Here is a 27,337-nt window from a genome sequence, read left to right on the forward strand (position 1 = left end):
GGCATTGAATGGTTCCAGTTTCACATGTGGGATAGGCCTGCAGTGTGGGAGTAAAAGGGAAAGAGCCAACTCGCTAAATATGGATCAGCTGAGGAAGGAGCTGCCAACAAATGTAAAAATCCTGCTTCAAATGGAGAAGGCACACTCCCGGCACAGGGAGTCCACATGTCCATGGCGGGTTAAGGAAAAACCTGAGAACTTCCCGTCTTATCTTTGCTTGAAACATTTTGATACGACAAATCTGAAGAGTCCAGCAAACCAAAAAACACACGTAAACCAACTTTGCAACCCAAAAACGTCAAATATGAACCCTAATCTGAGCGACTGGTCGTCATCCATCGGCTGTAAAGGGGCGTACGCCAAAGAGGACAACTCAAGCACAGACTGAGCCCTCAGGAGAACACTTAAAATTATAGTCCATTTATATTAATGATGGACATGACGAGTCCCCAACATCCATAACCACTTTGTGTTGCATTCCAGTCTGAGAGATCTGGCATGTAGCACAGGGGCACAGGCGGGGGGGGGGGGGGGGGCTCAAAAACTGTGAGACCTTCAGACTAACAGTGTGTTTGGAGTCAACAAACAAGGACGAGGGCAGGAAACAGCAACGTGTGCGTGGCCAGCACAGGCAACACACAAAGCGGCACTAGTTGATCATTTAAGCCTCTTTTCCATTAGGATCGACTCAGCACAGTTTCTTTTACACTCGATGAGTCACGGGAGCGTCTTGTTCACAAAAATTAAACACTGCCGTGGTCCCGAGTGTGACGGAGAGAGACAGACCGAGCAGCAGGTATATTCCCGCCTCGGCGTCCACATTTTTTGTAGCGTTCGTGTCGCATATTAACTATGTCGCGGGATGCTCGGACATGTTGCTATGACGATAAGCACCCACACTGGATTGTAACGGAAAGCCGGTCGATCCGAGTAGGTATTCGTGGAAAAGGGGCCGGACTAAGGTTTTGGAAAAATGAGGGGGGAAAGAAGAAAAACTACCTGATCCCTGGTGCTTGTGTCTGGCTCTGAAGGTGTTCCTGCCAGCGCTGCTGATGGTGGTGGTGAAGAGAATGAGGGTGAGGGTACGTGCAGGCAGAGAGGCAGCACGGGCAGGATGAACCGGTCCCTGGGTGGGGAACAGAGCCGGGACCTGGACTCTGGAAGAGCGGGCACTCCTGCCGGCCACAAGGGCAGCACACAGCAGAGGGGAAGTGACAATGCTGGCAGCAGAGCGCAGCAGAGGAAGAGGACGGGGGCACAGCAGAGGGAAGGTGGCTTCTGACGGCGACGGCAGGAGAAGAAGAGGCGGCCGATGCTGGGGGAAGACTCCTCAGGGAACCATTCTGTTTGGGCACGCCACCGTTCTGGCTCGCTCTGTTCACTCGCTGAATAGTGTGTGGCTGCTGCTGCAGCTTTGATGCTGCGTCTTCATCTCCTCCTGCTGTCAGACAGTCACTAGCAGGGTCGCATGTGAGAGGGTCCTGGCCATTGCTGACTGCTGTCCTGATGTTTGAAGGTGCGTGTCCGCTGAGAGGATGCTGCCCACCGTTGCTGAGGGCCAGAGGGTCGCCAATTCCATCGCTCAGGGCCATCGTCCTCTCCCAGCGGGCCGGTCACGGACACCGTCACTCCTCTGCAGAGGGAGATGGTACATTTTAGTGGTCATTCTCTCACTTACCACAATTTACTATTAGTTTTTCTCATTTCGATTCTAGCATTGCAACGTGCATTCAGAATGTGATGCAGTTGTTACAACTGTCGGTGTCACTGCAGCAGCATACACACTGATGAGCCTTTAAAGGAGTCCTTTAATGTTTCTCTTTATCGTTGTCTTATCAGTCTACTAAATATGGACATACAAGGGACAGTCTCTTTCCCACGAAGAGCTGGGGTGGGGCAAAAGGCTGATAAGGTATCGTGATAAGTTACTAATACACTCAGGCCAAACAGCAATATTGTTGTGAAGTGGTGGAGAGCTTTTTCACAAACTCAGATTTGTCTGAGCATTTCATTTTTTCAAACACATTTTCCCTGATTGAGGTGGGAATGCACTCACCAGCTGTTTGCCAGCAAATACTGACTGACCCTTCAGCTGCCCTCACCTTTAATCCAACGGCTGCCCTTCCCCGAACCCTGGTCCTACTGGAGGTTTCTTCCTGTTACAAGGGAGCTCATCCCATATGGGCCAGCTGGGATCATCTTTGCATCGCCTCCGTCAGTGCGGCCCAGGGCGGGCGTGGCTACAATGTAGCTGCCGTCACCAGTGTGTGAATGGGTGGATGACTGAACGTGCAAAGCGCTTTGGGGTCCTTAGGGACTAAGTCAAAGCGCTATACAAATACAGGCCATTTACCATTTTGCTAAATAAATCAGCTTAAATTAGAGCAAACTGCCGCTACATAAACAAATGGAAGCAAACAGCTGCGCACCAACTAAAACTGCACCTACACCACACAACTGTCCCAATTTTGACTTGACCGTGCTCCGTTAATCCCCCGACAGCTCTGACTGCAATCAGGCTTTCAATGATATAACTGAAGTTATATTTTAACATCTGCATGTCCGTGTCATGCTGCTGCTTCCACCTGCTATTAGAAACTTGAGGCAGGTCCGTCCCAAAGTTGGGGAGAGCGGGGAAAAACAAAAACGCTGCTTCTTCTGTGTAATCCAGAGAAAACCGAAGTGTAAACAAGACAAGTTGGAGTTATGTGACTGATTATTTCTTGGCGAGCGACAGTGAGTTTTTGGAGTCTTGTCCTCACAGTGAGTCCAAGCAGAGACGAGCGGCTCCACAAAGTCACGGATCCTCGTCTGTAAATAATCCACAACACAAAGCACGGACTCATTCTTACACTTGGATGTTTGGACAGATAATAAATGAGAATAAACACGTAAATGAGCTGCTGGAGGCACCGTCTGCTAATTTTTTCAGTCTTTGGATGGAACCAGGATCTTCTCCCATTTCTGATTTCGTCCGTCTGCAGTTTGACAGACATGTTTATCCTGATCTTTTCATTTCAAAGTCAAATTCTGTTAGGGTCATCTGTTTATCTAGTCTAAAACAAAAGCCTTGTTTGTTTATTTATTTATTCATCAGAGTCTCCTAAAAACTCCAAACTACCAGTCCTGAGAAAGTAAGGAGAAAATCCTTTTCCATTCACAGCGAGGGGCCCCAGAGAGGGCCGAAGAAAAACGGCACATTCAGCAAAAATAACACACTAATGACATTACACATGCAAAAACATTTAGATTTAAAACATGCAGACTTTTCAACTTTACTGAATTAGCCATTTCAACTGTGATTGGTCAACACGTACAACATTTGTTGTGCGGTGTCCACTTTGGCACACTTAAGGAAAAGCGTGATTTTGCTGGAATGTGAACCGACCGAGCTCCCTGAAAGCACGTCACGCACTCTGGATAAGACCGAAGCAAGAAAAAACAGACGCCGTTCTGCCCTTATACAGCTCTACAAGTTCAGTTTTACATGTTTGGGTACTTCATGGCACAACTCACTCTTTCTTTCATTAAAGGGATCATTTTTCAAAGCCTTTACGTCATAAACTGCATCGGTTTTTACTGAGGTTTACTTCCCCAGGAGATCATGTGAGATTAACTCGTCTCTTCTCCTCTTTCCCCAGGCTCTGGCATGTAGCACCTTGCCCCTCTCTCCTTCAGTATATATGACTAACCCCACTGTTACTGGTACTTTGATGATACAGGCACAAATAAGCGACATTTCAAGTCTTTTTAACCACTCCTCACAGGTGGTGAGATATCCGCGGAGCTCCTCGGGATAACCATAATATCTTCGCAGCCAGAGTGGGCTTATATTTGATTGAAGCCAGTGCAGATGTTTTCCAATGATGCAGCTATGCAAAGACCTCACCCTTTAGCACTGCCTTAAAGTTCACCTACCAGTGGCACAAGCTGGTACCTTGACTAAAGGTCAGTACTTTTTACAGAGTCTGCAATCACTGATCAGTCTAACTCTTCTTAGTCTGCTCTCATAGGCAACAATCATAAGGTAGCAGAACGGCGTCATTCTGCAGTGAACAGTAACTATGAGTGATATGTAACTAGCATGTAAAGGATCTGAAGGGTCATTTTACTCATAACCAGCGACACAAGTCGCTCCCCGATGGCCTCGGCGTTCAGTCAGAAGCTATATGCAACTATTTAAGACTGTTGATGGAAATATTACAAATTCAAGTCCCACCATGACGACACACAGAGCACGCTCACCAGTGCAGTGTTTGACAAGCTCAGGGTGGAAGGAGGATCACTGCACATGGGTGTCATATGTTACAGAGTGAGCATAATGTTGCCTTCAGTAAATCTTTCAGCTTGTCATTGTGAGATTGTAGGAATGACTGTGACTGTGAACTCATCAGGAAAGTGTCCGAGTCATAAATCAGGCAACAAAGATGTTTGACGGTTTTTGTCCCACATACTTCCATTTTTGGACCATAATCACTTTTTTTAAAAATTATTTTTCACTTTGCCAGTAAAGATGCTCATAGCTCAATTACTCGCTCCAGGTTCTACACAGTGCTCCAAATTAATGTGCAAATTGTGTTTAAGTGTCATAAAGATTAAATAAGTTGTTTTTCAATTAAACCCTTGGATGGAATAGTGTCTCACGACTCTTTGTATCACTGAAATCAGTCTCGGATACCTGTGTTCATTAGTTTGCCAGGTGAGCCCAATTAAAGGAAAAACTACTAAAGGAGGATGTTCCACATTATTAAGCAAACCACCATTTTCAAGCAACATAGGAATGAGAAATGATCTCTGCTGCTGAAAAGCGTGAAATAGTTGAATGTCTTGGACACGTAATGAAAACCTTAGATATTTCATGAAAACTTAAGTGTGATCACCATAATGTTAAGAGATTTGTGGCTGAGTCACAGCACACACAGGTTCGTGCAGATAAAGGCACAATGATGAAGGTTTCTGCCAGAGAAACCTGAGAGCAGCTGCTAAAAGACCATCATAAAGCAGCAAACACATATTTGAAGCTGCTGGTGACTCCGGAGCCCTGCGAACATCAAAGTGTAGGATCCTCCAGAGACTTGTGTGGTCTCCACTTTTCCCTGACCTCAATCCTACTGAGAACCTTTGGAGGATCCTCAAGCAAAGAAAGAAAACAAAAAAAAAAAAAAAAAACTGAGGGTGGGAGGCAGTTCACATCCAAACAGCAGCTCTGGGAGGCTATTCTGACATCCTGCAAACACATTTCCAAAAACCTACAAGTTCCATGGATGCAAGAATTGTAAAACTGCTATCAAATAAGGGTCCTGTGTTAATGTGTAACTTGACCTGTTAAGATGTTTTTGATTGAAATAGCTTGATTTCAGTGAAATTGATCTACTAATGCTGCAAATTCAACAAATGACCATTTTCAATTCTCTACGACCTATAAAATGTTTTGAAACTCTGTGTGCGTAATAATTAGGAACAAAGCATGTTAAGTTTTTTTATTTTTGAAAACCGCTGATTTCACTGGGAGTTTTGTTCAGTAACAGTGGGATTGTACTCTAATGGTTGATGACTCAAATTATGCCGACTGTCATTTGAATCGACTATTTAGGAAAAACAGAGAAAAATATCATTTGCATAATAATTTTGAACGAGGTGTAGTTTTAGAACACTTTTCACCAAGGACGACCGCTGTGGGAGTATGTTCTGTATTTAATACAGTTAAATCCACAAATCATGAGAAAGTATACTCTTTCATTTTGTTTCATAAATAAAAAGAGCTCCCGTGGAGGTAGTCGTGCAGATCTAAGAGAACTAGTACACACCTGTGCGGTAAACCTGAAGACAGATGGGTTTTCTCTGAAAACTTCACCTGTGAAATATTTGGCAGACTAAACTAATTTTCTCGTCTTCTCATTGAAGTCACAACAGTCATAAAATGAGGCCGTTTCAGATCAATATGATTTATGGAGCATGAACGGGCAGAGAATCGGAGGATTACAGAAAATATGAGAAAAAAAAAGCTTCCAACAAGTGAGGAAAAACAGGAGGTTCGTGCTACAGTTTCAATTACAAAAATACACACAGGAGACCACAGTGTGTCTGTCTCTGTGTGTCTGTCTGTCTGTCTGTGTCTGTCTGTGTGTATGTCTGTCTGTGTGTGTGTGTGTCTGTCTGTGTGTGTGTGTGTCTGTCTGTCTGTCTCTGTGTGTCTGTGTCTGTCTGTCTGTCTGTGTGTCTGTGGGGTAAGAACAGTTAGGATTGTTTCAGCGTGAGATGATTCTGTCACCTGTGTAAGGTGTTTTTTTGCTGTCAGTTTTAGTTTTCAGAAACAAAGTCTGAATTGGGAGATTTGGGGAAAAAAGGATTCAGCAAAGAAATCTGAAAATTTCTTTTTGTGATCAGAAGGTTCAATAAATGCTCGGTCAGTATCAGTGCAGTTACACTAAAAACAACTCCACTGTGCATCACATGTTTACTAAAGTCAATACAGCTACCAAATTACCTGCTTTTTTTTTTCTTCTTTTTTTATAAACACAACTGGGGGCAAAGGTCAAGCTCACAAGAGCATCACAGAAGGAGTCCAGCAAAGGTGTCTCAGGAACTATATGACTATAAATGTCGCTGACATCAGCTCCTATGTGATGAGCTCCTGCTTCAGCACGAGTAGCATGTCATTATCTTTATGAGTAGGTATCCCTGAAGTTCACCACTAAAGAAAAACGTTACTTTTACTCTGGCAGTTTAGCATGAAAGGCTCGTGATCAGTAAAACCGCTCACAGCTTTTTCGCTGGATAAATAAATGTGCTTAACTCAAACGCTCGTTGGCTACTGGAGGCAGTGAAACGGACTAAAAAGCTTTGACAACAACAGGCACAGTTTCAAACCTGTGTACCAAAGTTAATTTGAAAAGGGACGCCAGCACCCCGTGGATGGAAAGATGGCTTTGGGACTGACGATCAGAAACAAATTACCCAGTCTGCCATGACCCTTTCTGTTAGGATGCTACTGATTGGTAGCTTGTGAGGAGGCAGTTGCTACTAGGGCTGGGCCATATCATACCGTTCACGGTAATACCGGTATAATGTTGGGCAACGATAAGAAAATGAAATATGGCGATAGAATATGGGTAAAACACGCAGTGCCTTTGTTTTCATACGCACATGGCGGAAAAAGCATGGCGGCGACGAAGAAGGGAGAAAGCAGATCGTTGAATGAAACAGATGAACCTGAACTGGTTTGTAAAAATGCTGCAGCTTCACTGGTGTGGAACTGGTTTAGCTTTCGTCCCTCAGACACACAACAAAGCACTATTTTTGGTAGCTGTTACGTCCCTCTGCAGCTTTTAATCGTCTCAGTGTTTTCAGCTGGTGCTAATTGGCCACACCTAGTCAGGTGTGGATAAAAGCATACCTGAGGCAAGCTTTCGGCAGTGCACTAGTCTTTGCCTTGGTGGTACCAGCCATTTTAGCCAACCTGGTTTTCCATTTTAGGATGAAACCTCTTCTCACCCACACTCTGTTATTCATCTCCTTTTTTTTATGTTGCGGCTTTTGAGCGCATGCTAGCGGGCCGTCGTTATTACCGTGTTGTTTGGAAAATACGGCACACTTAAAATCAATCCTTTGATTTTTCTGAAAGTCGACAGCGCCCCTTATAATCCCGTGTGCCTTATGTATGAACTCTGGTTGTGTTTACTGACCTCGAAACGATTTTATGTGCACGGCGCTCGAAAATCTGTCAAATGTTTCAGTACGACTTTGCTAAGCTACGAAGCCGCACCTCCGCTTGAGCCTCGCGGAGTGATACGTACTGTGCTTCAACATAATGTTACCGTACTGTGTGTGTATAACCTCTTTTTAAGTGTTGTGGATGTTATACATGGTTATGCTGAGGATGTGTCGGCCAGTTTCCACTGGAAATGCCTTTTGGTTAAACTGTCAGCGAGGAATTTTCACTGTTACATTTTATATAACTTTAATGCAAAAAACAGCTGCTTGTTTAAGTGAAAATACATTGTTGGGTTTTTTTCCACTAATGAAGTCGCAAATTTTCAAATGTAAATCGTGATAAATATTTTTGGTCATATCGCCCTGCTCTAGTTGTTACCTTCATGTTGTTGGTGTGAAAAGACAAGAACCAAGTGAACATTAAGGGAAGCTTGAACTTGACAACAGTGACAACTGTTGTAAAACGCATTTCAGCTTTAAAGCCTTTGTTTAAGTTTGCTTCAAGGGGGACCGTGAATGAGGCTCTCGATGTGTGAACAATGCTATCTGCCATGTAGCTGAGATAAAGCACGAAGAGGAGGCTGATGACGTGGAAAACATTTCAGATGCTTCAGACCCAGACTGGTTACTGTAGTGCTTCAAATGCTCCCGCGTCCTGTGAAACACGACTCCTTTGTACTGATTATAATGCCACTTGAAGTCACTGCGACTTTACCGCTTTGAAAATGACGTTGAATCTGTGCGCCTTGAGTTTTACCTCAACCTGAACCTTTCATGGAAGGTTCAGGATTTCATTTCACTCCAACGGTGATTTCCCCCCCACCCCCCAAAAAAGGATGTCCTCACATCTGAGCAACAAGTCATCCATCACAGTAGCCTGTTTTTCCCATCCGACACGCACGCTCTGTGTGTGTGTGTGTGTGTGTGTGTGTGTGTGTGTGTGTGTGTGTGTGTGTGTGTGTGTGTCATCTCGACATGAGCAAGTGGCGAAACATGAGCACGGCAGCCCCCCCGAGGTCAGGGGTGGCTGAGGAAGGATGAGGTTAGAAAAGGAGAGAAGAGAGCTGGGGGATGGCCAGATGAAGTCATTAGTCTGAGGCTACGTCCACACTGGCCCGGATAGATTTGAAAACGGCGTTTACGTCTGAAAACGCTCCGCGTCCCCACTAGCGTTTTCAGTTGTTTTCACAGAGTTGTGCGTTCACATTGAAACGGCCCAAAACGCTAACGTACCAGTCCTGCGCATGCGCAAAATCGAGTGAGAATTAAAGAATTTGAAGAAAAGCTATCTGGAGCACGTACAGACTGATATGAATCTTTTTTTTAGGGCTGTCAAAATTGAGAGCAATCAAAACAAACAAACAAACTGCTGTATAATGCACTCCGCTCTTTGTTTAATTGGTCACATGACTGCATCACGTGACTAACATGCGTCATCGTTTTAGAAACTGTGCGTTTTCGCTGCCGGTTCCGTTTTGAAATGTATTCGTTTTTCCTTGGGGAAAGCGCCGTCTCAGGCTACGTCCACATGTACACGGGCATTTTTGAAAACGGAGATTTTCCGTTTTCGTTTAAAAAAAAATAAAAAAAATAAAAAAATCCCGTCCACATGTAAAAGTCAGAAACGATGGAAAACACTGCTAGGAACATGCCAAAGCAGCAGGTGGCGCTATATTCCTATCCGTGTAGAAATGTTGGCCAATCAGAAGTCTACAGGGAGTGCAGAATTATTAGGCAAGTTGTATTTTTGAGGAATAATTTTATTATTGAACAACAACCATGTTCTCAATGAACCCAAAAAACTCATTAATATCAAAGCTGAATGTTTGTGGAAGTAGTTTTTAGTTTGTTTTTAGTTTGAGCTATTTTAGGGGGATATCTGTGTGTGCAGGTGACTATTACTGTGCATAATTATTAGGCAACTTAACAAAAAACAAATATATACCCATTTCAATGATTTATTTTTACCAGTGAAACCAATATAACATCTCCACATTCACAAATATACATTTCTGACATTCAAAAACAAAACAAAAACAAATCAGCGACCAATATAGCCACCTTTCTTTGCAAGGACACTCAAAAGCCTGCCATCCATGGATTCTGTCAGTGTTTTGATCTGTTCACCATCAACATTGCGTGCAGCAGCAACCACAGCCTCCCAGACACTGTTCAGAGAGGTGTACTGTTTTCCCTCCTTGTAAATCTCACATTTGATGATGGACCACAGGTTCTCAATGGGGTTCAGATCAGGTGAACAAGGAGGCCATGTCATTAGTTTTTCTTCTTTTATACCCTGTCTTGCAGCCACGCTGTGGAGTACTTGGACGCGTGTGATGGAGCATTGTCCTGCATGAAAATCATGTTTTTCTTGAAGGATGCAGACTTCTTCCTGTACCACTGCTTGAAGAAGGTGTCTTCCAGAAACTGGCAGTAGGACTGGGAGTTGAGCTTGACTCCATCCTCAACCCGAAAAGGCCCCACAAGCTCATCTTTGATGATACCAGCCCAAACCAGTACTCCACCTCCACCTTGCTGGCGTCTGAGTCGGACTGGAGCTCTCTGCCCTTTACCAATCCAGCCACGGGCCCATCCATCTGGCCCATCAAGACTCACTCTCATTTCATCAGTCCATAAAACCTTAGAAAAACCAGTCTTGAGATATTTCTTGGCCCAGTCTTGACGTTTCAGCTTGTGTGTCTTGTTCAGTGGTGGTCGTCTTTCAGCCTTTCTTACCTTGGCCATGTCTCTGAGTATTGCACACCTTGTGCTTTTGGGCACTCCAGTGATGTTGCAGCTCTGAAATATGGCCAAACTGGTGGCAAGTGGCATCTTGGCAGCTGCACGCTTGACTTTTCTCAGTTCATGGGCAGTTATTTTGCGCCTTGGTTTTTCCACACGCTTCTTGCGACCCTGTTGACTATTTTGAATGAAACGCTTGATTGTTCGATGATCACGCTTCAGAAGCTTTGCAATTTTGAGACTGCTGCATCCCTCTGCAAGATATCTCACTATTTTTGACTTTTCTGAGCCTGTCAAGTCCTTCTTTTGACCCATTTTGCCAAAGGAAAGGAAGTTGCCTAATAATTATGCACACCTGATATAGGGTGTTGATGTCATTAGACCACACCCCTTCTCATTACAGAGATGCACATCACCTAATATGCTTAATTGGTAGTAGGCTTTCAAGCCTATACAGCTTGGAGTAAGACAACATGCATGAAGAGGATGATGTGGACAAAATGCTCATTTGCCTAATAATTCTGCACTCCCTGTAGAAGCCTCGGTGGGAAATAGTAAACAAAGCTGGGGCATAGAAGCAGAACCAAGTGATATGTGTGGAGGGACAGTAACTGTGTGTGTATGTAAGCATTTAAACACTGCAGAGAGTACAAGTAACAGTATTGTAGAAATTCATTTCACCGAAACAATAACCTGGCGCACAGTGTGACGTCAAAAAAGGCGCACAACTTTGACGCTGCGTTTTCTCCGTTTTTCACATCCACGCGTAAACGCAAAAACAGTTTTCGAAAATATCCACCCTGGCAGGCATTTTTATAAATCTCCGTATTCAGTGACCGAAAACGCCGTTTACGTGTGGACAGAAGGTGCAAACGCATAGAAAAATTTGCGTTTTCAAAAATACCCGGGTATGTGTGGACGTAGCCTCAGTGTGGACGAGAGGCCAAAACGGAGAGAAAATGATCAGTGGACGTGGCCTGGGACTCCCACAGCTGTCAAAGAGCCTGGAACGGCTGAGGAAGGGCCGGTGTTCTGAGAAACCACCCTACTCTGACAAAACGTCCTACCCGTATTATAATTTGACAGTGACTTGCGACTAAACGTAACCCTACCCCTACCCATAACCTTAAGAAGTATTCCAGATGGGTGAGAGAAAAAGAAGTTAATTCGGCGTTGGTTTTGTGCGCATGCGGCGCAGAAACATTGGGTAGGATGTTTTTCATGTAGGATGGATTCCCAGAACTGGACTGGGAGCAGCAGGGTTTGAAGGATGTTGCCTGAAAGCAGTGGCGTGTCCAGCGGGGTGGCCTGGGGGGGCACAGGCCACCCCCCTAACCAGACTGGCCACCCCAGGTGCCACCCCGAAGCTAAAACAATAAAATTTAATGAAATATCAAATGTACGATTATGGTTTCACAGTGAAGCTCAGATGTCCGAGGGTAAGTGAATGCAGCACCGGCTTCTGCACTATGCGCATCATGTTAGCAAAGGTAGAAGAGCCACGCAGGAAAGACGGCACCACAGAAAACATTTTTTCAGCCAAAGATTAACAAGTTAACATAGCTGGACTAGCCATCGGACATTTGCACAGTGGGCTGATGACTTATTAATTTATTTATTTTTTTGTAACGGCATGAACAATGAGAGGTGGTGGATTGGCCAGATGCTGGAAGATTTGTAAAAATGTTTGGTGGTGGCTATGGAGGAGCTTCCACAGAGGCAACAGGTGGATGAGGGAAGGGGAGGCAGTAGGAGAGCCCCGAGGCAGCCACCAGTCCGAGTGTCAGGTGAACTGAACTTCAGGTAAGAAGTTATGAGCTGCAGTCTATCTGGGTCAGATATAAACCAAGTTTAGGTGGAGTTTATTTTCGTTGTGCTGACTTTTTACCGTCAGTTGCAATAACTCATACTGCGTTCTAGCCAGTTTGACGGAGTTTCTATACAGCTGTTCGGTTGCTATGATGTTACTGATAGTGAACTTTATTTTATTCATAAGGTTAGTTAGTAGAGTTGCCAACGGCTCCTTAAAAAAAATGGAATGGTCCGTCATTCAGAGAAAATATTACACGTTTCGTATTGAGCTGAGAAGAGACGCAGTTTGTCCCGGACTTTCGCTATAATGAAAAAAAAGACACAAAGCTGGAGTTATTCTGTCGTAACGCTGCACAGCTGCCTCTTCTTCTCTCATTCTCTCCCTCTCTCTCCTGTTTCTACTTCAATCATGAAACTGATCAATGATCAGCTGATTGTCTCTCTTGTTTATCGCCCACTTTGCGCCAGAAAGAGGAAACCAGCGGATGTCGCGCTAAACAACAGCAGCACGTTTAAGCTTGATCAGCTGTTGTTAGAATTTATTTAATATTAATTTCTAGTATCAGCTGATGTTTGCTGGAGCCACAGCTGTAAAGCTGCTGGTCATTATGTCGGTTTGGATATGTGGTGAGAGGGAAACATGAAGATGAAACCAGGAGATGTCCTTACTGAATCATCAGAGCTGAACAGGTGATGGAGAAACAGGTTTACCTTTTAGGTGACATGGATGAGTTGAAGTTATGAACTGTTTCTGAGAGACAAATAACACCAGGATCCTTTTTTATGTAGCTGACAGCTGGTAACTGTGCAGGGGCGGATCTAGCAAAGTGTTGCCAGGGGGCCAGGTAGGGCATTAACAGGGAGAGGGGGGCACAAAGAAATACTTTTCTTTCTTATTATCATTTCAAATATTTAGCTTTTATTAAATAATTATCTGAATCTTGCGAACAAAGTTTTTATCTGATGTAAAATGTATAGAAATCATACATATACCAACAAGACTTCTCACAGTTTGTGAGAAGATTATCTTTTTTTAATAGGCATTGGTTTTGCATTGGCTAATTTGCCAATTGTATGTTAAAATGTTCGTATTTTAATATTAAAAAATGTTTTTGCCCAAAACATATGTGCACTACATGTCAGTAAAAATACTATGCAAATATTGCTGTCCTTGACTGCTGAATAAACACTAACTGATTGTATCTCTTGTACTTTATCAACGCAGTATCTAAAAACTTTGCACCGTAGTGGTTAAAATCTCATTCTAATAAGAGTTAAAAGCGCATTCGGTTATTAGGTTTACAGGATTATTGAATTATAGTTAACGGTTGGTAGAATTGTTTTTAACATTATCTGACAATTGCATCTGCCACCCTTCTCCAAATCTGTGCCCCTACCTGCCCCCCCCAACAAAAATTTTCTAGACACGCCACTGCCTGAAAGTCGATGAGCTTTTGCTCAAACTGCAGACACAAGCTGGGCCTCGCATCTCTCTTCAAAATAAAAGCTGACGGCTTGAACAACTACAACTCTTCTCACTCCACCTATTTCATGAAGGAACGTCTGCTGCTATTTATCAAGTGTACCGAGAAGGATTTCAGCAGATTTGATTTCATGGAAAAAATAAAATAAATAAATAAAAATAAATAAAATGCTGATAATATTGATTACATGGTTACAGTCGGTTTCTCATTACGTAAAGTTTTTGTTTTTACAGAAACAGAAACTTCTTCTATATGGCTGAAAGCACACGACAGTACGTGGCTCCAATTTCCCAGATTTCTTGCACGATCGTCCGGCTCAGGTGGAAATAATCTGACAGGCTCTGAATGTCTATGAGAAGGAAGTGTGAAATACAGTGACCCCGAATCCTAAACCATCACTCCTACTTAATCCGACATGTCAAACTCCGTCTAGACTCTGAACGATGAAGTGCCATTTCCCTTCATTCTCCTATAAAAAGCGGCAGCTTTACTTGTGCCAGCAGGGATAAAGCTACGCTGTTCTCCTCAAAGCCCGAAAGGCTTCAGTAAGAAAAATATGTCCCCTAAAAAAAGATTCACTGCGCAAGCAGCTTGGAGTAACGCAAGCGATGACGAGGTGCCTCGTCTTCTTCTGCTGCCGTCTTTCATGTCAGCTTTATGATTACGGGGTGTGAGAGAAGGAGAACCTAAGGCGACAGGCATCTAACGGCACCACTAGGCAAGGCATCCTGCATCCCTTTAATTAAAGCTAATAGGCAGCAATTACCAGGAATCAATCAAGAGACGGTTAATACCAACACTGCCTCTAATAATAATTAGAACATCAACAGCAGGCATTCAGTTCGTGCTGGTGCACACATGCCTCGCACCGCTCCAGGATTAGCCGGGCTTTAAAAGAAAACACAACTAGATGGGAGTAGCTCGCCATGTCATGTCTGTGTCATGTTTATGCCCTCATTACAATTTATATGCTCACTAGAAATATGGCATCAAGTTACCCTCTAAAAAATGTGACTGCATCAAAAGGTTAAAATTGAGTGTTTACATGAAACGCTCCAAATCTGCCCCAGATTGTTATGAGTCTGTACACGGTTACTGATACAGTTTAAATGTGCATGTTTACGGTGCTCACATGAGTGTAATCCAGCCTAAATCAGATACGGAGTAATGAATGGAGTCTCCGTCCAAATGTGAGTGAACGGTGAACGCGCTTATATTCAGTGCGGCTGCTCTTTATGGGTAAATCATGACGATATTAACCTTATACGCGGTAAGTAGATCAAACTGCAGTTACATGAGTGGGACAACAATGAGAAAGCTCACGCCAGAGCTGTTAATCACCTTTTGAGGGCTAAAGCTTAAATGCACGCTGCTGGCCAGAGGAGACGGATCAGTCTACTTACAAACAACACGGCAGATCGATTCCCCCGAACTGGAGCGCCGTGAGCTGTCCACGGAGGAAGGGGGAAGTGATTTTGGGCTTCGTCTAACTGCGCTTGCAGCCAAACCACTTGGATAGACACACTGACGCTCGTGGACCCAAACAGCACACAGCTCTCTTACACGCACCGCGGCTCACACTCGCACACTTTCTCCTCAGAAAGGTCTCGGAAGTCCGGTGAAACTGTGAGCACTGTGAGCAGTGCTGCAGTCAACAACTGTGTGCAGGCCCCGTGGTACCTACCGTGCTCGGTGTCTCCCGGTGCTTTCGCTTATTATCGCCGGTGGAATCCACAGCACGCGACGCAGCGTAACCCCAAACAGAGGCAAAAATAATAATGGCAACAAAACACAAACGAACCAGCTCCGGTAAAGTTAGAACATCCACGAGAGCCCGGAAACAAACCGTACAACCGGGGAGGGAAAAAATAAAGCAGCAACAAGTCTAGAGGACAGCGGAGTGTTTATCGTGGGAGTGTGTCCTGAGAAACACCCACCCACACGAGCTCCAGCTATCTGCTCTCCAGAGGCAGGAGGCGGTGGGCTGGGACTAAACCGGGCAGCACTGATAGGACGGTCACACCGTCCGCTTTAACCCGCTCACTGCCACACGCCACAGCGGTGGCACGCGCATATATAATAAGAATAACAATAACTTTATCCTATGCTACATCCTGAGGGAAATTCTTTTGTCATGCACATGCTCAAAGCAGCAGGAGAGCCAGAGGAACAGATGAATATTAGTGTACAGTAATATACAGTAAGATAGTTATTTGATACTATGCCTTGCACTAACGAAGTAATATTTATAACTATATCCTGGAGAATAAATAACTTAACTATCAGTGCAGGCGATTCTAGGAAGTGACATAGTATTGTGCAATAGAATAAAGGGAGTAGCAGCGTATAATGGGGGGATGAAACAAATATTCAATAAGGTACTGTTGGGTAATATTGCACAGTCTGAAAGGGAACAGAATAACATTGGTAATAGTCTCAGGAAAATCACCTACAGAGTGAGGAGTGTATATAAATCCCCCTCTCGCCCCTGCGAGCGGTTCATCCTTCAAGCTCGGGTCCTCTACCAGAGGCCTGGGAGCTTGAGCGTCCTGCAGTATCTTAGCTGTTCCCAGGACTGCGCTCTTCTGGACAGAGATCTCCGATGTTATTCCCGGGATCTGCTGGAGCCACTCGCCTAGCTTGGGAGTCACCGCACCTAGTGCTCCGATTACCACGGGGACCACCGTTACCTTCACCTCCACATCCTCTCGAGCTCTTCTCTGAGCCCTTGGTATTTCTCCAGCTTCTCGTGTTCCTTCTTCCTGATATTGCTGGAACCGCTACATCGATCACTACGGCCGTCTTCTTCTGTTTGTCTACCACCACTATGTCCGGTTGGTTAGCCACCACCATTTGTCCGTCTGTATCTGGAAGTCCCACAGGATCTTAGCTCGGTCATTCTCCACCACCCTTGGGGGCATCTCCCATTTTGACCTCGGGACTTCCAGGTTATACTCAGCACAGATGTTCCTGTACACTATGCCGGCCACTTGGTTATGGCGTTCCATGTATGCCTTGCCTGCTAGCATCTTGCACCCTGCTGTTATGTGCTGGATTGTCTCTGGGGCATCTTTACACAGCCTGCACCTGGGGTCTTGCCTGGTGTGATAGACCCCAGCCTCTATGGATCTTGTGCTCAGAGCTTGTTCTTGTGCTGCCATGATTAGTGCCTCTGTGCCGTCTTTCAGTCCAGCTTTGTCCAGCCACTGGTAGGATTTCTGGATATCAGCCACCTCCCCCATCTCCCGGTGGTACATACTGTGCAGGGGCCTGTCCTTCCATGATGGTTCCTCCTCTTTCTTGGGTTTTCGTATTTGTGAATGTTCGTTGTCTCATCCTGGATCGTGGTGCTCACACTCACCAGTCCCCGGCCTCCTTCCTTCACTTAGCGTACAGCCTCAGTGTGCTGGACTTGGGGTGAAACCCTCCGTGCATGGTCAGGAGCTTCTATCGCCTCCTTTGGCCAGCTTATTATCCCAGCAGGGTACCTGATCACGGCCAGGGCGTAGGTGTTGATGGCCCGGATCTTGTTCTTCCCATTCAGCTGACTCCTCAGGACTTGCCTGACCCTCTGCAGGTACTTGGTGGTTGCAGCTTTTCTAGTGACTACACTTCTCCAGTCCGAACAACATCCCGATGTCATCGCTGTATATCCTGGTGGTGTGGATCAGTGAATCGATGTCTCGTTCAGTCTTGGCATACAGCTTGATGTCATCCATGTACAGGAGGTGGCTGACAGCTGCTCCGTTCTGTAGTCTGTATCTGTAGCCAGTCTGGTCACTGACCTCACTGAGGGGTTCAGGCCTATGCAGAGCAGCAGTGGGCACAGAGCATCTCCTCGGTAGATCCCGCACTTGATGGTGACTTGTGCTATGGGCTTGAATGTGGCCCAGTGTTGTCTGCAACATCCCCATTGAGTTCCTGATGAAGGCTCTTAGGGTCCTGTTGATCTTGTATAGCTCCAGGATCAAGGTGTGGGGCATTGAGTCATAGGCCTTCTTGTAATCAATCCAGGCAGTGCACAGGTTGGTCAGTCTGGTCTTGCAGTCTCGGCTGACTGTTTGGTCAACCAGAGGCTGGTGTTTTGCGCCTCTGGTATTCTTACACACACACACACACACACACACACACACACGTATATTATATATACACATAATACATTTAACACAACTTGGTGGGCTATTCACAAAACTTAAGAGAATAGAAACATCCTAATATTGATACCAATACTATCAGTAGTAGGGATGGGTATCGTTTAGGTTTAATCCGATACCGGTGCCAAACCGGTACTTTTGAAACTGTGCCGGTGCTTAAAGAATGGAGAACACAAAATTGGTCCAAAAACCTCTCATGTTCAGCTGTTTTTTTTGTAAAAAGATAACAATGTTAGCCTTTTCTGCAGCTATGGGGCATATATGGTATCACTCTTGGCTGGAAGCAGTGCTTAAACAATGGAAAAAACACAAACTTTGTCCAAAAACCTCTCATGTTTAACTGTTTTCCACTTTTTCTTTTGTCATTTTAGCCTTTTTGGCCAGGGTGAAGGGAGTATCTACCATCAAACAAGAAGACAGCCGCATGTAGCTACGATGGTGTTTGCTAGTTCACCTTACATGCATTAATGTAATAACGTGGTTAGCCTACTCAACGTAAATTATAATGGCACCTGGATACCGGTACCCATCCCTGATCAGTAGTATTTGGATCAATCCGCTGCCCACGTGTTCTCCCTGTGTGTGTGTGTGTGTGTGTGTCAGTGCCAGTTCATTGTCTGGCTTCCTCCCACAGTCCAAAGACAGGCATGCTAAGAGGACTGTTTGCTCCTAAACTGGCCACAGGAGTGAACGCTTGTCTGTCAGTACACCTTAGCCCTGCAGTAGACTGCCAACCTGTGCGGGGGTGTACCCAACCTTTCCGTCCATGACAGCCTGAGAGACTGTATACATGGACAAAATTGGTTAACCTACCTGTAAGTCATTAAGTCAGCTCCCAAATCACCCCCAGCACACACCGCTGTTCATTACCAAAACAGACTGCACCAAGCGTACTCGGCACTTTAAGCGTCTTCTGCCTACAAACAGCTATGTGGCCATTTTTTTAAAAAGTCAGAATTTACCTTGAACTCCTTGAACCAGAGTCCTCATTAGGATGGTCATACTCTCAGTGCTTGATTCAAATGAAGAGGTTATTTATCCAGCTGAGTCAAGATCTGTGTGAAAGTGTGATATCAAGTGGCCAAAGGAGGCTGTCAGCAGCCGCCCTTACACAGACCGTAAACGGCCTATAATTATCTGAAATTCTACCACATAATTCCTTAATAAGGCTGCACCCATTCTTAATGCATCAGATTACGTAAATTACACATTACTGTTCTGATGTGCTAGCAGCTCTTCTGGCTTTACTAAAGTATCTACTTTAAAGATCTCTCCCTCCTCCACATCCACGCTACCAAACCTCTGGGCTCACCAAATCAATACACTACTTCATGACAGTTTGAGAATATATACAACAGCTACCCCGTGCACACGAAGGATCTTGTGAGTCACTCTGAAAAAGAATTAGTTGCAAAAAGCATGATTTTACATGTTACAGAACTCATTTCTGTCCATACAGGTCATAACATTGTTGTACATTCTGTTCCTCTTTCTGGCACGTTGAAATAAAACGTGTAGTTTACTCTTATACAGCAAAAAAGGAATGAAACGATCAATGAAACATGCTCCGTACGAGGCCGCTTTTTATTTAAAACCCAGGTTTTTTCGGAGATTAATCACGATGGTCAGCGCCATCTTTCACCTTCTATTTGTGGTCTCCAGTTTGAGAAATGCTTTGTGCTCATGATCTGGAGAAAGTTCTGGAAATGCTTTCATGTTTGCTCGCAGGAAGCTGATTCTTCTCAGCGGGGGAGATGGTTTATCGCAGGGGATGCTGGGAAGCCAGAGGGTCGTACCTGGCTTTAATTTCAGCTGTCCGACAGGATTAGGCCACAGTTCATATACTGAGCTGTAATTATGTGCAGTAGTGATGTGCTGGTTCACAGCTGGCCCCGGGGCCAGACAGGACCTAAGCCTTCAAGGCTTTGGAGTCATCATCTAATAACAACTGTGCACTAACTCATTGTTCATTGTCATGCACTGCACCCTTTCTTTTGTGAAAAGGAGCCTCGCTGTTGCCTGATCAAGTCCAAAATGATTGAAGCAGAAGACTTCCTCTAACAGCACGATCGGTTCAGATTCTACTAAGACCAACATTAATAAAAATGTGGAGTAGAAACATGGTAAAGTCCCAGTTTGGGTTTTCTTTCCCAGCCGACATCAAAGGCTGCTTTGGGGACGGAGGCCCCGGTGTGGCCCCTGAGCACACTGCACACAACTCACTGATTTCAACAGGTTTAGAGGACGGGAGGGGAAAAGGGGGTGGGAGAGAAAGAGAAGGACGCGATGTTTCCAAACCATTTAAGGCTGTGACGTGACAATATTTAAATTCACTGTTTCCCAAGCACTAATTACAAACGTGGGGGTCAGAATTACTATCATTTCCCTCCCGTTGTGGATCTGAAAGCAAGTACGACAACGAGCAGCCCACACGGCAAACTCGTCGTCTCTGCCCGGAAACCTCAAACAGCTGCAATAAAGAAAAAACACGGGAGAAGAAGAAAGCCTCTGTGCCAGGCCCATAAATTAAAACATGATCCAACTCGTGACAAAAAAAACAAAACATTAAGAGTAGAGCAGGGCGATATAACCGAAAATATTTATCACGATATACGTTTGAAAACTTGCGATAACGATATAACTGACGATATAATTGACACGAGACAAAATACTTTACAACTCCACAATTTTTTTAGTGCAAAAAACCATCACTGTATTTTCACTTAAACAAGCAGCTGTTTTTTGCATTAAAGTTATATAAAATGTAACAGTGCAAATTCCTCGCTGACAGTTTAACCAAAAGGCATTTCCAGTGGAAACTGGCCGACATGTCCTCAGCATAACCATGTATAACATCCACAAAACTTAAAAAGAGGTTATACACACACAATACGGTAACATTATGTTGAAGCACAGCATGTATCACTCTGCGAGGCTCCGCCTACGATAGCCGTAACGCTCCCACAATCCATCAAGCGGTGCGACTTCGTAGCTTAGCAAAGTCGTACTGAAACATTTGACAGATTTTCGAGCGCCGTGCACATAAAATCGTTTCGAGGTCAGTAAACACAACCAGAGTTCATACATAAGGCACACGGGGTTATAAGGGGCTCTGCCTGATTTTAAGTGTGCCGTACTTTCCAAACAATACGGTAATAACGACGGCCCGCTAGCATGCGCTACCAAAAATAGTGCTTTGTTGTGTATCTGACGGACGAAAGCTAAACCAGTTCCACACCAGTGAAGCTGCAGCATTTTTACAAACCAGTTCAGATTCATCTGTTTCATTCAACGATCTGCTTTCGCTCTTCCCCTTCTCCGTCGCCGCCATGCTTTTTTCGCCATGTGCGTATGAAAACAAAGGCGCTGCGCATGCGCGTTTTACCCATATTCTATCGCCATATTTCATTTTCTTGTCGTTGCCCAACATTACACCGGTATTACCGTGAACAGTATGATATGGCCCAGCCCTAATTAAGAGCGATCTAACAGCAGAGCATGCTGGTCATTATGAGGTTTGTCATACACGCAGGAGGGGGCAGGTAATCCTAGAAGTTCACTGCAGCTACCTACGGTGGCGACAATGTCTGGCTGACGGGGGAGAGGATGAGAGAAAGGCAAAGAAATATTGAGAAGTGCTGGAGTGACGATAACAGCATGAAGAAAAACAAACTAAAAAAGAGTGACTGACTGGACAACTAAAATTGGGGGGGCATAAAGTCTGAAGGACCCGGAAACACAATCCCTCCAACACCCCGGCTGTGTGGATCTCCCACCCGATGGACAGCGAGGGTCCAGTGAGCCCTGATTGGCTGTAGTCCAGCTGACACCTTCACATTTAGAGACAAGAGCCTTTCTTCTCCGCTATCCACGGCTCAACATTTTACAAAACAAACCTCAATTGTGCGCTCGTGACGAGCCACATGTCGCACATATGTGCACTGGGCTTGTTGCAAGGACACAGCCTCTGGCAAATTGCTGTACTCATCCTTTGTAACGCTTCCAAATAAAGGCGCCACTGCAGCTTTATGTGTATATGCAAAGTTAGCTGCCTGATGGCTCAGTCACACTACGGTTAAAATGGGATGAAACTGGAAAAATTGGTGGTTTAATGGTGACTGATTGCAAATAGGCGACCACCTTCAATCTCAAGGAGATGTGGGGTGGGACAAGAAGCTACTTAGCTAGCAGTGCTAGTTATAACACATTTATCATTTTCTTTGATATACAGCGCACGGTTAAAAGAAAATAAAACACACAAGAGTAAAAAACTGAAGGAAGAGTTTGGCAGAGCACTAATGTCCACATTACTCCCAGAGGTGCCAACCGGTAACTCTGGTGTGAATGACATCACGTCCATGTTTGAGCTGTACTGATTGGCTGGTGTGAAACTGAAAGGCAGGAAAAGCTGCTGATTGTGGTATAATTTTTTTTAAAACTATTTGAGAAAATAAATCATCCCTTCGATCAGTTCAGCATTTAAAGACCGCTTGGCACGGACACAGCCTCAGGGCTGGACCAAAAACCAAACCCAGCCTTTGGGAGGTATCGCCCAGCAGTAAAGAAAAGATCTGATTAAAAAAGGACAAAAACTTTATTAAACAGATTTAGTTAGAAACAGGCCAATTATTTCTCTTTAATGCAGGAAAATATGCACCACTTAATCCGAGCTTTCTCGATACAGCTGATTTTCCTGAGGAGCTCTGGAGCAGCCTTTGTCCTTCCCTGGCTTTTTTCTTTTGATGCTCCTTTCCACCTCTCTGTCAATAAACTGTCAATAAACTACAAAGTCCCTGAGAAATGTCCCAGTCTGGGAAAAGAGACACTTTAGTCCAAACTCCTCTCTGTTGTTGATCAGAGAGCGAGCAGCCGGAATGGCTGGGACAGAGAAAAGAAGGGAAAGCATGCAAACGGCAGGTTCTTATAAAAGGAGAGAGAAGAAGCAGCAGAGAAACTAGAACCCGGCAAATTAGGAGCGTCTGCGAAACACAACAGAGGAAGCAAAGAGGGCTTCGTTTAGGAGGACAGAACCATCGTCTGATCTCAGAAACAAATACAGAAATAAAGAAAAAGGGAAAGTCGGAGCACGGCTAGAGGCAGAAAGGGCAGCTAGCAGAAAAGAGATGCACAGACACACACAGACAGACACGCACGCACGGTAACACACATATATGCATGTACGCACACACGCATGCATGCACACACACACACACACACACACACACACACAAAGGGCTGTGTAGGAGGAATTTGGTGGACAGATGTTTGTGTCTGAATTAATGGAGGACAGTTCCCCTTTGAGTAGAACAAAGTTTGTGTTTGCTCATCAGGAGGACAACAGCCTTTGAAAGACTGCCCAAACACACGCACACACGCAGCTTCTATCTGTGTGTGTGCGTGTGTGTGTGTGTGTGTGTGTGTGTCTGTGTGTGTGTGTGTGTGTCTGTGTGTCTGTGTGTGTGTGTGTGTGTCTGTGTGTCTGTGTGTGTGTGTGTGTGTGTCTGTGTGTGTCTGTGTGTGTGTGTGTGTCTGTGTGTGTGTCTGTGTGTGTGTGTCTGTGTCTGTGTCTGTGTGTGTCTGTGTGTGTGTGTGTGTGTGTGTGTGTGTGTGTGTGTGTGTGTGTGTGTGTGTGTGTGTGAGAGAGAGTCTCTCCATTTGAAAACTTCCAGTAATATTAGAGAGTTCATAGAAAAATACAGCAGAGCCGACCAATCACAGCTCTGAAGTCTCAGGGTGATGTTTGTGTAGCAGCAGTTTGTGACGGGCCTTCATGCCAGCTTCTTTCCAGCATCTTAATCCAAGACTGTAACAGAGACATATACTCTCCATGGAAAAACACTGTTCAAACAAACAGTGACAGAAACTAAAGAATAAAAACTACAGTGACAGAAGAGAATCAATTGTAAAGACTAAACAGAAAATAGACGACTACAGTAACTCCATCATCATTTCATCTTCATTCCTTATGCTTAAAAGCTCACGTGACTGATGTTAATGTGCTGATCTATTGACTGTAAACGTGTAGTTTAAAACACTGCTCAAAATCATATCTAGTAATAATTCAGCTTTTAGCGTATGATTTATAGGCAGGTCATTGTTTACCAGCATAGATGGATGTAAATAACAATCACAAACAAAGCTCATAATGACATGAACCCTACCAACCATCAGATCCTAACGTACACGTCCCTATTGCATTTCTGATGGTTCCAAATTTCTGAGACATTTTTAATTCATAACATAAGTTACATGGTTTGTAAAATACAGTAAAATAACAGTGCTTTTAAAAGAACGGCGAGGACGACGTCGGAGCATTTTAAAGCCTAAAGGCCTAAAGACAGAAACAGCGATCAAACTGTGATCACATCCATGTGTCACATTTCTTCAGGGGCCTCTGAGGGCGGGACATTGGATGGCCTTGCAGAGGAAAAAGAGGACAAAAAAAAAAAAAAGCCCTGACAATTTTTTTGCACTGTTGCAAAAGCAGGAGGTGGTGTGAGATCACATCCTGCTGTTATAAACCTTTTGGCAGAGGTGAAGGTGTGGGGACGTGAAAAATGAAACAAGCTGTGAGAAAGGAGGGTGGAAATGCTTCAGTGGGAGAGAAGTGGAAGAAAGAGGTGTCACCGAGGTGTCACCTCTGGTCGCGGCTGAAAGGCAGAGACAACCTGGAAACCTGTTGATGACATCAACAGCTGTGCTGTGCTCTGAGAAGCTTCATGCCGCCCTCCTTATCTCAAACAGCTGAGCTGAATAAACGAGCTACACTCCACAGAACATCTATAACACGCCCGTGTTTCTCCCACACTGGTTTCCATCAAGTGTTCACATCTTCCCTGCTGTAGTTTTGTTTGCGTCTGACTGGGAGCTTATCCAGCAAGGACTGCCACAGAACATATTTCTGGTAGCAACAGTCTGTTTTCCTGCTGTTGGTATGTTATTTGTCCCAGATGCAACCACCGCAAATATGCAGACTTCTGAATGTGTCATTGCAAGAGCTCACTCTGCTCACCCTGCCTGAAAAGGGGCATCGGTCTTTGCACACAGCAATTATTAACATGTTTTTGAAAAATGTTCATTATTAATTCTTTCGATTTTCGTAAACATGTTTATTTTCATCCTTCTGTCACTGCTATGTTACCTTCTCCATCCTCTTCAGCTTGTTTAATGTGCATCGCCTTCAAACCCCAAGCAGAGGAGTCAGAACCCCAAATACATTTTTAAAAGTATTTAATAAATGTGATGCTAATAAATATTTATAAGATTAAGGCAGCACGGTGGCACGGTGGTCAGCACTGTTGCCGCACAGCAAGAAGGTCCTGAGTTCAATTCCACCATCAGGTCTTTCTGTGTGGAGTTTGCATGTTCTCCCCGTGTTTGCGTGGGTTCTCTCCGGGTACTCCGGCTTCCTCCCACCGTCCAAAGACATGCAGCTTGTGGGGATAGGTTAATTGGATAATCCAAATTGTCACTAGCTGTGAATGTGCGAATGAATGTGAGTGTGAATGGTTGTCTGTCCCTGTGTGTTGGCCCTGCGACAGACTGGCGACCTGTCCAGGGTGTACCCCGCCTCTTGCCCTATGACAGCTGGGATAGGCTCCAGCGCCCCCCGCGACCCCGAAAAGGCTAAGCGGAAGCGGATGGAAATCTTTATAGTTGTTACGGAATATATATTCTTAGTGCTTATTTTTTTAATATATTGTTTTATGTATTTTAATAATAAAGGCCTCTATGAAGCAAAGCCAGCTGTGAGAGAGAACGAGGTCAGAGGGTGATAGGTCGCCTTAGCAACAGCTTAAGTTAGGGGACGTTTAAGAAAAAGGAAGTTTAGTGCAGAGCTGCAGAGGCAATATTAAGAACAGGAAACCAGAACTAGGTAACACACACACACACACACACACACACACACACACACACACGAGGAGTTGTTTTGATCGAAGCTGTGTGTGACGTATAAGAGAACTATATACACGCGTTTAGCTTGTAATGCTTTTAGACCGGTGGGTGCTTGCTAGTGTCCGCAGCTCTGCTTTTCCGGAAATGAAGAATAAAGATGATTTTGAGCTTTGACCACACCGAGTTGGGTTTTCTCTGTTCAATACTGGGATAAAAGAATCGGGTGTAATATAGTCCTGCTAATCGTGGTAAGCTATTTTTGTGTAAAAGCATGTTGAGGCAACGTTAGCTTGGCTTTGGAAGTGAATCAGAAAAAAGTCGTCTTCATAAAGTCGGAGTTCAGATTTTCTTATAAACTATAAAATGAAAAAGTGAGGGAACATTTAAAACAACCAACTGTTCAAACACAGTCGGCTAGTAAGAAAGCAACACAGCTATACTGTGCAACATGCTGTGAGCAACAAACAAAAACCGCTTCCTGCCGTGCTCGGCTTTGGCACAGTGTGTCCCACACTGCAATTTGTTGAGCTACACAGAGGACACTTTAGTTTTTATGGCCTTGTCCCTTTCATACAGCAGCGGGAGGAACGCTCTGCTGTGAGAACACGCCCCTGGCACGTCACCGCGGTGCCTGAAACAAAGATCCTGGTGCCAAAGCAAACGAAGTGACTTCATCCTGTGTCATCCAACTGAAGGACAAGGGAGCGCTTGGAGGGCCCTCTGAGGTTTGAGGGCTGTGCAGAGCTGGGTAGGAGAGAGCCGAAGTGGACACAGTTCTGGCTCAGATAGTGCTGTGTGCAGAATCACAATCAGAGGACTTTGCATGCATGCTCACACACGCTCTCATGTTGTCCTCTTCACATCCTTCTCATTACCCGTCTCCTCATTTGTCTCGCAGCTTCTTTTTCCATGACCTGAGTCAACAGGACCAAACAAAGACGCCGTGTGTGAAGCAGCTGTAAGACAGCTGATTGATGATTTGATGTATTTTACGTTTCTCTTTCTCAAATGACATTTCAGTAAATCTTGATTTAGCTGATCTAACTTAATATTTAAAGGTATTTAATGGTGTGAGTGTATTTTTTAAGCACTCTAGGCTGATTGTTTTCAGTTCACTGGACTGTACCACTGAGGGCGGGAAGCGGGGGGTAATTTTGTCATAGTTTTTTTTAAATCTCAACAAATCGTAACCGTTTAAATTGATGTTACTGATTCTTGTCTTTAATATGAATTTGACAAACTCAACACTCCAGGAGCCATTGATGTAAGAACCTGTACAGATACACTGCACACAACACAAATGTCCAAAGTAAAGTGCTTTAAAAAAGACGCTCACACACTAAAGACAAAGAAAGATTTTTAGTTGTGCTCGCACAGCTGCTGCCAGATACGTTTAAAGACAAGCACCCAGGGCAAAGGTGGGTCTAATTTACAGCTGCAGTGTTTAAATGCTGACTAAAGAATTCGATGAACGCACTACATGGACCACACGCCTACAAAGCTGCAAGGTTTGTGAATGCATGTGTCATCTTAGAT

At 44.6% G+C, this 27,337-nt stretch overlaps 1 protein-coding gene across 11 annotated transcripts in view; it reads right to left on the minus strand.

The window, feature by feature from the left end:
• disp1 (dispatched homolog 1 (Drosophila)) overlaps positions 1 to 27,337 on the minus strand; it is a 120,424-nt gene that overhangs the window by 25,769 nt on the left and 67,318 nt on the right. For 3 of the 11 annotated variants that reach the window (XM_076873601.1, XM_076873597.1, XM_076873598.1), the window contains one exon: positions 1,000 to 1,633. The exons of 1 other annotated variant lie outside the window; for it this stretch is intronic. In XM_076873601.1, the coding sequence (XP_076729716.1) occupies positions 1,000 to 1,592 (593 nt within the window). In that variant the 5' untranslated portion in view covers positions 1,593 to 1,633. Of the gene's footprint in view, positions 1 to 999; positions 1,634 to 2,102; positions 6,133 to 15,154; positions 15,174 to 15,435; positions 15,717 to 16,204; positions 17,852 to 18,867; positions 19,028 to 27,337 lie in introns of those variants that run through there. 7 more of the 11 variants (XM_076873603.1, XM_076873599.1, XM_076873604.1 and 4 more) reach the window with 7 other exon arrangements.

Source organism: Maylandia zebra, linkage group LG15 (genome assembly GCF_041146795.1).
Source record: "Maylandia zebra isolate NMK-2024a linkage group LG15, Mzebra_GT3a, whole genome shotgun sequence".
In the NCBI taxonomy this organism is placed as follows: domain Eukaryota; kingdom Metazoa; phylum Chordata; class Actinopteri; order Cichliformes; family Cichlidae; genus Maylandia; species Maylandia zebra.